Raw genomic sequence first — 10,983 nt, 5'->3', positions numbered from 1 at the left:
ATATATTGGCCATTTCCAAACAATTTGAAGTCCATCATTCTACAGTGAGGTAGATGGAAGACATTCAAAACAGACACCAATCCTCCCAGGAGTAGACAACCCAAGATCAGACTGTGTAACGCTCAGAGAAATGGCAGACGACCCAAGAACTTCACCGCAGGCTCCACAGGCCTCAGTTAACATGTTAAATGATCAAATTCATGACAGTACAGTTAGAAAAGTATGGGACATGTATGACATGTTTGGAAGGCTTGCCAGAAGAAAGCTTCTTCTATCTAAAAAATTCCAAAAGGATAAAAATGGTGAAAAAGCAAAAATCTAAAAATAAAAATACATTTAAAAATGCAGTCAGAAGAACTACAAAAATATAGTAAAATGTATTGTCTTGATTTTCAAATATGTTACAATAAGCTTATCGATATTAATATATATTTTTTCATTACTTAAAAATGAACAATTATTAAAAATATTATTGTGGATTTTCTTTTTTTTTTGGGCATAAAAGCAAACGCATTGATTTGTGTCAATTTTCAAAATAAATAAAAAAAAATTAATAATAATAAATCGATATTAATATATATTTTTTAATTACTTAAAAATGAACAATTATTAAAAATATTATATTATAGTTTCTTTTTTTTGGCATAAAAGCAAACGCATTGATTTGTGTCAATTTTCTAAATAAAAAAAAATAAAATAAATAATAATAATAATAAAATTCCTTTTTTTTTTATTGTAAATAGTTTTTCCAGAGTATACTGTGATTCATGTTCATGTAATAATAATAATTTATATATTTGGCATTATTAGAGTACATTATTACAGTCAAATGTAGTATACTGAAATATAAAAGGTATGAAGTAGAAATGTGGATCATCAGACAGGCCAGCAGTAAGAACCAGAATTCACTTTACGGATCTGACCAGGCTGCCGCGGAAATGTCACTGACTGTCCTGTGGACAACAATTAATTTATTCTAGAGAAATAAAACTGCCACAGCAAACACCACTAATTACTATCAGTCATTGTTGGATTACTGCTGTTCGTAATTTATTACCTGGAATAAGTGGGATTGTAGTTCCAGTATTCAAGACAACTTGAAGAGCGGAAGGCTCCTGACTCCCAGACTCCTCCTCGGCAGGCTTCCTCACTGAAACGCTCACTTCCACACTCTTTATCAACCAGTCCATCTCGTTGCCAAGGTAACTCACACCTTTCACACGGAGCGCATCAACTTCCTGTGGTAGCAACGGAGCGAAGACAAGATGCTCCTTCTGCACCCTGAACAACACAGGACAGGAACGAGACACACAATGACGTCTGGATGTGATCAAGCGACTGGCTCTTCAAGACGGCAGTGATTTTGTCACCTGAAGCCAGTGTAGCCAAACAGCACTGCCTGCAGAAAGCCGCCCATACCGGTGAGGAAGTTCACACACCCAGAGCCATCAGCCGACTCACTCCACACCTACACACAGAATAGGAAAATACAGATAATAGAGATATTTGACATTAAATACTAGGGTATTCATATATTGTGTAATGTGTACGGTATCCTGCTTTAAATATTGACATATGTGACCCTGGAGCACAAAACCAGTCTTAAGCAGCAGGGTATATTTGTAGCAATAGCCAACAATACATTGTATGGGTCAAAATTATAAATTTTTCTTTTATGCCAAAAATCATTAGGATATTAAATAAAGACCATGTTCCATGAAGATATTTTGTAAATTTCCTACTGTTTTTACATCAAAACTTTTTGCAATGCATATTACTTTTTGATTAGCAATATGCATTGCTAAGAACTTCATTTGGACAACTTTAAAGGTGATTTTCTCAATATTTAGATTTTATGTATAATGTATTACATGTATAAATCTCAATTTATGACTGGTTTTGTGGTCCAGGGTCACATATGCGCAATATGTATGTTTTATTGTTGTCACAACTTAATTATGTTGCATATTAATTATGTTCCATATACGGTAGTTATTATGCAGTTTTCAGTTTCGATTAAATGTAAATTTAATCATGTAGTGTGCGGAATTTATACATTTTCTAGTTGTTGAATATGGAAGCCTTTTTCTGCCAAGGGATAAAACAATAAAAATGTAATTGCGACCTTTTATCTCACAATTCAGACACTATTTTGAGAAATAAACTCAGAATTGCAAGGTATAAACTTGCAATACTAAGAAAAAAGTCAAAATTGCGAGATATAAACTCATGATTCCGAGTTGATATTTCTCAATTCTGACTTTCTTGCCTCTGAATTCTGAGTTTACATCTCGCAACTCTGTTCTCGCAATTCTCACAATTCAGTAATTGTCACTTTTTATCTCACAATTCTGACCTTTTTCTAGCAATTGCAAGTTTATATCCCACAATTTAAAATTACGAGGAAAAATGACAGAGCTTGTGAGATATAACATATAAATTGCAAGAACAAAAAGGGTGCATTATGAGAAGTTTTTTATCCTGTGGCCGAAACAAGCTTCCAATGTTTTTTTTTACATTTAAATTTAATGTCATTTTTAGAATTTTTTTAAATGTAAAAATAATTTTATATAGTTTCGAGTTTATTTACCACACTGAAAATAGAAGGTCAAGTTCTGCATTGCATTGTGGGATACGGTATTCCGTACAGTGTGCTCTGCTTGTATAATTATTTTCCATTAATTTAAAAAAAAAAACAAAGATTATTGTAATATGTTTTACAAGAAAATACTATTTAAATGTTTTTTCTACTTCAAAATTTTATGTTTATTTATAATGTGTTCCTTGCAGTTTCTTTGTAATTATTGGTTAAATTTACTAGTAGCAAAATTGTTTCTACACTACTTTTTTTTCAGTGTACTATACACAGCAAACATATTGTATACTGCAAAAACGTACCTGAAATGGTTTCTGGATATTTTTGAAGCATTTCTGCAGAAGCTTTTGGGCTCTTTCAGCATCTCCAAGTTCAAGCCAACCCAAAGCAAACATGCCCTACAAATAGACATGCATATAGACTTATTTAAACATTTTACAAGAAAATATAGTGTGAAAAATCCAAAAAACACAACCCGCATGATGGTTGAGGCATAGTGTGTGACTTACCCATGTCATGGCCGGTCCGAGCGGATCAGTGACGGCCTCATATGCTTCCAGATCGTTACGTCTGACCTCTGGGGTCATGGACATGGCCAGCGGATATCCGAGCAACACTACGTCTGCCTGCTTGACTCCACTTCCTGTGGAATATATTATGCAACAGTACAAACAAATTTGTAATTCTGTAGCTTAAATACAATCGCCAGAAGTAAAAAGCTAAGCGTAGGATATAAAATAATTCATTTTGTTGCGGTTTGTTTGTTTTTTTTGTCCCTGGCAACCTCTGTTGTCTCATTTAGTTGCTTTAGTTTAGCAACTGCCTTTTTCCAGACATGTAAAAGCCTAAAAAAATCCTGAGTGGCATATTACTGATGTATTTTATGTAGTAGAATAAAAGGTGAAAATATCTTTAGTTTGTGTTTACCACAGACCTTATTTCAGGCATTTAACCAAAAACCAACTCAAAACATCCACTGACTTTGTTTAGAAAGGTGAATATCACGGAATATACAGGTGCATCTCAATAAATTAGAATGTCGTGGAAAAGTTCATTTCAGTAATTCAACTTAATACACGAGTTTCACAATTTGAGTTGAATTACTGAAATAAATGAACTTTTCCACGACATTCTAATTTATTGAGATGCACCTGTATAATGATTACCCCTCTGGTGCTCTTCGGTCACTTTTGACTGAAAAATTTTCTGTTTTGAATTTTTTTAAATCACAGCTTCATCTGAATGGTACGAAACTTGGTGACTTTTATGGCAATTGGAATGTGAACACACAAAAACATTGAGGGCATGATTCGAGCAGGCTAGTGGTCGTAAAAAAAATAGTCACACTTGTGGTCTTTGGTCAAAAATGACCGACCATAGGAAATGAATGGGAAATCGACAAAAACACAACAATTCAGAAAATTTTTGTGTGTACAATCTACAAACCTGCCACAATGCAGAAAAAGTACACATTCTAAAACATCAAGAGTGCAAAACCAACACATCCACTCACACACAATCACGCGTAAACACACACTTATACACACACACACACACCTATGAACTGGTGTGACTGTAACACAGCAAATATGTACAATAAAAGCAATAATTAAACTACAATGCAGTAAAAAAGTGGACAGCAAGGAAGGGGTTACACTTTAAAACATCAAAGAGTGCAAAACAGACATATCCACTCACACACACACACATACACAATTATACACACTCAAATGAATTGGTATGGCTATAACCATATAGCCAAAACGAGTCAGAAAACTGAAATCAGATCAGACCCAGAAGAATTAAGCTCCGATAAAACATTCCTGTTCATTTTTGCTACATTTTTATAGAATTGTAATGTTTTGTGTAACAAAATGCTTTCTCTGTGTTCAGGTTTGACTGTTGTAATAATAACTCAAAAACTGACACTTCAAATCAACATTTAAAAAAAAAATTTGAAATAAACCTTTACAAAAAGTTGTCTTTGAGAATGTCTAAATATATATCTAAACCCACAACTTAATAAAAATAAGTATTTATGTCTAAAAACAATTAGAGTATTTATAGGCCTTTTATTAAATTGAATTTTAAAGGCATTGACTATTTTAACATGAAATACTGCATTAATTGAAAAGTAATATAAAAAATATATTTTTTAAAAATTTGTATTATTTTCAGTGGGACGAAACTGATCATATTTACTGCATAAATATTAATTAGTACCCTAAAATTATCTCAAAATACAAAAATATTATAGAACAAAATATGTTACATTGATTTTACTGTTACTGTTAAATTTTAGGTGTCCGTTCTTTTGACCGTGAAGCTCACAAGTGTGACTCCCAAATGAGGAGCACCAGAGGGTTACTGCAACATGAGCATGAAGCTGATGAGGGCGTCTCACCCTGCGTGTAGCCGTCAAACTCTGGGTGATACTTCAGTTCCGGGTCAAAGGGGATTTTGATCTTATCAGCAACGTCCTGCCAAGCGGGAGGAGGCGTGTGCCCTAACAGACCAGACAACTCCACGGCAAACTGAAGACTAAACAAGAAAACAAATGAAAAATTATATCTTATCTCCTAGTTCTGAAAAATACTCCCAATACTCTCAATATTCAATGAGGGATGTTTGGCTGTTATATCATGCACCAGGTGAAAATCGTAGGGTTGTACTTGGAAAAGTAATGTAGCATTAACGGTTCAGGAAAACTTATGCAGTGACGTTTTTAGGGTTAGGGGTTTGTTCAAATCAATGACCCTAATTATGAGTGACCCTAATTATGAGTGATTACACACAAACACACACCTGCGTTGGGCGACAGCATTGGTGAACACGGAGTTGTCAACAGTGAAGTAATACTCATCAGGAGGAATCACACCTAATGGACAAACAACACAAAACCTCACAAAAAAGCTTATGTACTGTACAACATCAAAACAAGACACTAGACAAGTATTTTAACTGGTTCTAATGCAGCATTTCACTTTAAATTTCTTAGTTCGTTTCATTCATTTGTTGTTTTTCCAGCCCTGAATGCAACACAAAACATTAAGAATCATTAAAAACTAATATGATGTAATACTGTGTACATTCAAAACAGTTCTATGTTACTTAACACGCTGCACGTATGCGCTGTTTTCGTTCAAATCAAAGCGTAAATACACGTAGAAAACGTATCCTTGTGTGGCGGCTGACACAGAAGAGCGTACGCTGCTTGCATTCAGTGGTTATTCTCCAAAATGGCGCTACGGTGATGCGGAGAGACACAGAGGAGACGAATTGTTGAATAAAGTTATTCATTTTTTCTTCGCGTACAAAAAGTATTCTCGTCGCTTCATAACGTTACGGTTGAACCACTGATGGCAGATGGACTATTCTGACGATGTCTTTCATACTTTTCTGGACCTTGACAGTGTAATTTACTTGGAAGTCAATGGGACAGTCACAAGCCTCCCGGTTTTCATCCAAAATATCTTAAATTGTGTTCCGAAGATGAACGAAGCTTTTACGGGTTTGGAACGACATGAGGGTAAGTGATTAATGACAAAATGTTCATTTTGGGGTGGAGTATCCCTTTAATGTCATGACCAAAATAGTAATAGTTTTAGTTGACGATAATAACCCTGATGTCACTGCTTACCTTTGATATGATACTGCTGTTCAGTAGGGTCCCATGTTACCCGTGAAACCCAGTAGTCAGCGACGCCCCACACCACCTCATTGCCCCGTCCTTCTCTGAACATCTTCAGGTCCTGTGTGATGGATGAGACACCGATGATGTTCTTCTGTTCTTCTGGCACATGTGTACAGTCTTTATGCGTGTATCATCTGTACCTGTGTGAGGTAAAAGTACTGCTGGAAAGCCAGCACCACGTCTCCATTGATGTGCAGCTCCTGCTCTGCGTAAATGTCCTCTGGACAAACGTCACGGCCCGTCACCGCACTCTCCCATGCAAACTTCAGTCCCTGATAAAACGGGTGGAAAAACTGTAAATAACATAAGAGTATATAAAGCTGCAGATAATTCAAGAATAATTCCTCACTGTACCTTGTAGCCCACCTGCTGGGCGTTTGCTCGAGCACCTTCTATGGTTCCTGCACGGTATTCCAGTGCAGCCCTGGCCAGTCTGGGATAGAAGAGGGCAACACTGGGGTACATCCATGTGTCCTGTGGGGAGAGCCAGAGAGACACACACACTAAATACAAATCTAACAGGGGTTTTCAAACTGGCTGGAAGTCCATGTAAAATTTGAAATGGAAAAAAAAACACAAAGTAGTAACTCAAGATATTAATTAAATGCATTTAATAATTGAACACATTTAATTGATATTATTACCGTTTCACTTGCTTTCTAAACAATCTTTTGAAATCATGATATTAATCATGATTATTTAATATAATTATTTTTTTAAGCAAAAATGCATTCAATTGATCAAAATTGACAACAATAATAATATATAAAACTATTATAATTTAAAGTAACAGTCTTCTATTTGAATATATATTAACATATAATTTATTCCTGTAAATGTAATATATTCCAGTATAAGTATATATATATAGTAAAAAAACTGTATCGGTTTCAACAAAAAATTTTTTTTTATTTATTTATTACATTTTATATTTTAAGTATTTTGAAATATTTTATATTACGATATTTGAAATTAATATTGAAAAAAATAATAATAATAATTATAAAAATAAATATTTTGTTGAATAAGAAAAATAATAAATCTTTCAAAAAACTTCATAAAGTATCATGCCCCAGTGCTGTACCAGATGAATTGTGTTAAACTCACCTGATCCCAGAACACATGGCCATGGTAATCCTCCTCTTTACTCCCGTTTGACAAACCTCCAGGACTGACGCCTCCAAACTCGACCGGGCCGTTTGCCTCCTCTCTTAAAGACGGGAATGAACTGAGGAGATAAAACATGCAGCCAATCAGAGCTCGGTTCAGGCTCTCTGCTCCCTCCACCTCTATGCTGCTCCCCTTCCAAAGCTCCGCCCAGCTTCTCAGGTGCGAGGGCCGTAAGTCGCCAGTATCAATAAGCCCCAAACCAGTTTCATAACACAACCGGACGCTCTCATCGCTACCGGCAACGGCAACCAGGAAAACCCAGCTGGACTGGCTCTGGTCGGGTGAGAGGGTAAGAGTAGATGTGATGGGCGTCCAGATCAAGTGCACAAAAGGACGGATTCCTCCAGGAACCTCTGAAGAGACGGTCTGTCCAAAAATATGCCTGAAGAGAAAAAAAGGTCACTTCTGGGAAACAAGCAAGCATACACTACTATTTATTTATTCACTTTTTAACGCCATGCCAGCATCAAGGCATCAATATTTACGTGGCACTATAAACACTTGTATATTTCATTCCAGAATGCAAATATTATATAAACAGAAGTACCTCCCACCCTTGTAGTCCGGTGCACTCTGGAAAACAATGTCATCACTTTGGGGTTTGAAAGAACTTTCTAGCTGAATAGTGATTGGTTCAGTGCTGGTTTCAGAGCGTTTGAGGAGAACCTCCATGACCAGGAGGTTTGTCTGCTGCCGGTGAGCGTACAAAACCTGAGCGGCCTCAAAACGAGGTGTGACCACGGAGTGAGAGAAAACACCTGATGCATAGAAAGAGAGTCTTGTACTGTAAGATCAAATGCAGTATTATACCGCATACAAATTTGTGTGAATGCATTCTAACCTGTGTGCATGTCTAACTTGTACGTGTGTCGTCCCACTTCTGCCATCTTCATTTGAACTGCCAGAGGACAAGGAATGTTGCCGCGGTGACAAGTCCCGCCTTCACCGTTATAAACCCCGCCCATATGCATAACTGGATCAAACACTCTCCATCCCAGCAGGCCGTTGGTCAGCGGTGGCATGAAGCGAGGGTCTGACGGTAGAGAGTCAGAGGTGAAGATGTACGGGTCAGCGGGGTCAGAGGTCATTTTTGGGGAAGTCTGCCTTCTGCTGAAAGAAAAACATGGAAAACATGAGGAAAGATGGGATGTGTAACCTAGATGCAAGAACCCTATTCATTGTTATGTGACAAGAAATTATATCACACAGACCTCCTGTAGAACCTCATGATTATGTCAAGATCAGCAAATCTCCTAAAATATTCTCATTATTTATGTTCATTTTCATTCACTGTACATATGTGTACACTCAATAAATAATACAAAATAATAAAATGTGCTTAATAGACATGAAAATTTTGTTTTTGTGAGTTTCGCCCCTACACTTTTACTGTACGTGTCATTTAAACCCCTGACTATTATACTTTGACCATCGTAAACAAAATCAAAGCTTTATCAACGCTGCATGCAAACAGACAGCTGAGAGTTTACTCACTTTGACTAGCAGTCAAATGAATGATGTTACACATTTCCTAAAGCCAGTTTTATGATAAAACTTTAGTACTTACTGATGTATCGAACATCTGTTACGTGTTCCTGTTGAATGCTGAAAAGTTTACTGCTCTTCTCATGCAGCACCAAAGCGGACGTAAAAGTGGCGGAGCAGTCAGGTGACTGGAGTGGGCGGGGCGAACAGCCGAAACACCGTCTCTGATTGGTCAGGTCGGTTAGTCTAAAGAATTCACCTATTTTGAAATATAAAGTTTAAATGTTGTCAGGACATAGACAGCGATGACACGTGATAATGATAACTTTTCTCAGGATGGATAAATCAAAATAGATTGTGATCAATCAGGATATGTATTGAATTATTTCATAGAACGCCTATTTCTATTTATATATTTCAGGATTTGCGTTATAATATAAAAAGGTGATTTGTTTCTTGGGTCAGATAGTTTTATGATACAGTACGTTTTATTTTCTTACGAGGTTCACTTCAAATGTTAGAATAGATATAGTTGTAAATGACTATGTTTTTTGTTTTGTTTTTTGTAGTCGAAATCCCCAGAAAAGATATAAACTCGCAATTTTGAGAATAAAAGTCAGAATTGTGAAATATAAACGTATAAACATAAATAACAAATATAATATAAATATAAATATTTAAAAATAAATAAATATAAATTGCTAGAAAAAAGTATGAATTGTGAAATAAAAAGTCGCAATTACCTTTTTATTTATTTATTTATTTTACTCGCAATTGCAAGTTTATCTCACAATTTGATTTTTTTTTTTCTCAGAATTGCTAGGGAAATGTCCGAATTGTGAGAAATATACTTAGAACTGCGAGAAAAATTTAAATTTGTGTGATAAAAATAGGCTTCCATGTGACTGCTTATGTCAGAAAAATTAGACTATGTCTTTAATATAACGAGTAATTCCTCAAACATGAATTCTGAATGATATGCGTGCTGTAATGTAAGCTGATAAAAAAATGCTGCATAAGGAATACAGCTAATTGAATCATGGAAAATAGCAAAAGTGTTATTAGGCTACAGTAAAAGTGTAACCATGTTCTTTGGCTGATTGATTACCACTTGTATAACCACAGCTTTACTACAAATACCATGGTTAGTGTAGTAAAACCATGGTTAATTTGTGGTTACTATGGTTTAATTACAATAACCATGTTTTTTGTTTGTTTGTTTGTTTGTTTTTGTAGTAAAACCATGGTTAATTTTCGTAAGGGCTCAATGAGCGTTTATAACTTGGTGACACAACGATTTTAAAATTCATATGATCGTTATTTATGTTGTAGAACAAAACGTGAAAGTTGCTTCAAGTAAATGTGAAGCACACCAGACTTCCAGGTTGGCCTAGAAACCGTCGTCATGACTGATCACAAAACTTCTTGGAAACACTGGAACTTCCTTCGGGAAGTACAAATCTCGGTCATGCAGTGTTTAAAACGAAATTTTCCTAGAAACCGTCGTCATGACTGATCACAAAACTTCTTGGAAACACTGGAACTTCCTTCGGGAAGTACAAATCTCGGTCATGCAGTGTTGCCAATATAGTAATTTTGTTGCTAAATTTAGCAACTTTTCAGACGACCCTACCAACTTTTTCTTCCAAAAGCACAAATTTAGCAATAATAATAATAATAATAAAAAAGGCAACTTTTAGCAACATTTGATAAGTGACTATAAAAAGGCACACATTTTCCATCCAAATTACACAAAATGAGGAAACCAGAGATGCCTAGCTGTACACACATCACGTGAATTGAGTTAGCTGCTATTTGCTAGAATAATTGTTCATTTATGATACACTTTGTTAGTAGCTTGTACCTGCGGTTGTTGATCGATTAGAACACTGTAAGAAAAATGGAAAAGATAGGCTACTAGTAATTTTCCAGGACATTATCCATTATCCACTGTAACCCTGTAACATGAAAACACAATGCGTAATTTAAAATGCAGGTAAAAAACCAATACGGAAAATTCTTTCATAATCGCAAAGTA

The 10,983-nt window shown here is 35.6% G+C and overlaps 1 protein-coding gene across 2 annotated transcripts; it reads right to left on the bottom strand.

Moving 5' to 3' along the window:
• Positions 1 to 783: 783 nt before the first annotated feature.
• Positions 784 to 9,135, bottom strand: LOC107726850 (acid trehalase-like protein 1). Of its 2 annotated transcripts, none has more exons than XM_016536553.1 (14): positions 9,028 to 9,135; positions 8,302 to 8,570; positions 8,008 to 8,218; positions 7,398 to 7,842; positions 6,645 to 6,764; positions 6,431 to 6,562; positions 6,237 to 6,348; positions 5,402 to 5,474; positions 5,001 to 5,137; positions 3,106 to 3,239; positions 2,899 to 2,994; positions 1,371 to 1,468; positions 1,058 to 1,281; positions 784 to 953 (listed from the first exon to the last, which is right to left on the bottom strand). In XM_016536553.1, the coding sequence occupies exons 2-14, from the start codon at positions 8,546 to 8,548 to the stop codon at positions 877 to 879; spliced, it is 2,106 nt and encodes a 701-aa protein (XP_016392039.1). In that variant the 5' UTR covers positions 8,549 to 8,570; positions 9,028 to 9,135; the 3' UTR covers positions 784 to 876. The 2 variants fall into 2 exon arrangements, with proteins under 2 accessions (XP_016392039.1, XP_016392040.1); XM_016536554.1 differs by having other exon boundaries at positions 8,302 to 8,567.
• Between the last annotated feature and the right edge of the window lie 1,848 nt (positions 9,136 to 10,983).

The sequence above is a fragment of the Sinocyclocheilus rhinocerous genome, unplaced genomic scaffold (genome assembly GCF_001515625.1).
Source record: "Sinocyclocheilus rhinocerous isolate Xijiao unplaced genomic scaffold, SAMN03320098_v1.1 scaffold2863, whole genome shotgun sequence".
Lineage (NCBI taxonomy): Eukaryota > Metazoa > Chordata > Actinopteri > Cypriniformes > Cyprinidae > Sinocyclocheilus > Sinocyclocheilus rhinocerous.
Note: the sequence above shows the minus strand (reverse complement) of the source record. Positions and strands in the feature narration are given on the sequence as shown.

What these genes read in the sequence shown, in the direction of transcription:
- LOC107726850 (XM_016536553.1), bottom strand. Translation starts at nt 8,548, where the DNA reads ATGACCTCTGACCCCGCTGACCCGTACATCTTCACCTCTGACTCTCTA. An exon ending in CCCAGCAGGTGGGCTACAAG is followed by an intron (nt 6,563 to 6,644) that starts GTACAGTGAGGA and finishes CCGTTTTATCAG; the next exon opens with GGACTGAAGTTTGCATGGGA. An exon ending in TTTGGCTACACTGGCTTCAG is followed by an intron (nt 1,282 to 1,370) that starts GTGACAAAATCA and finishes TGTGTTGTTCAG; the next exon opens with GGTGCAGAAGGAGCATCTTG.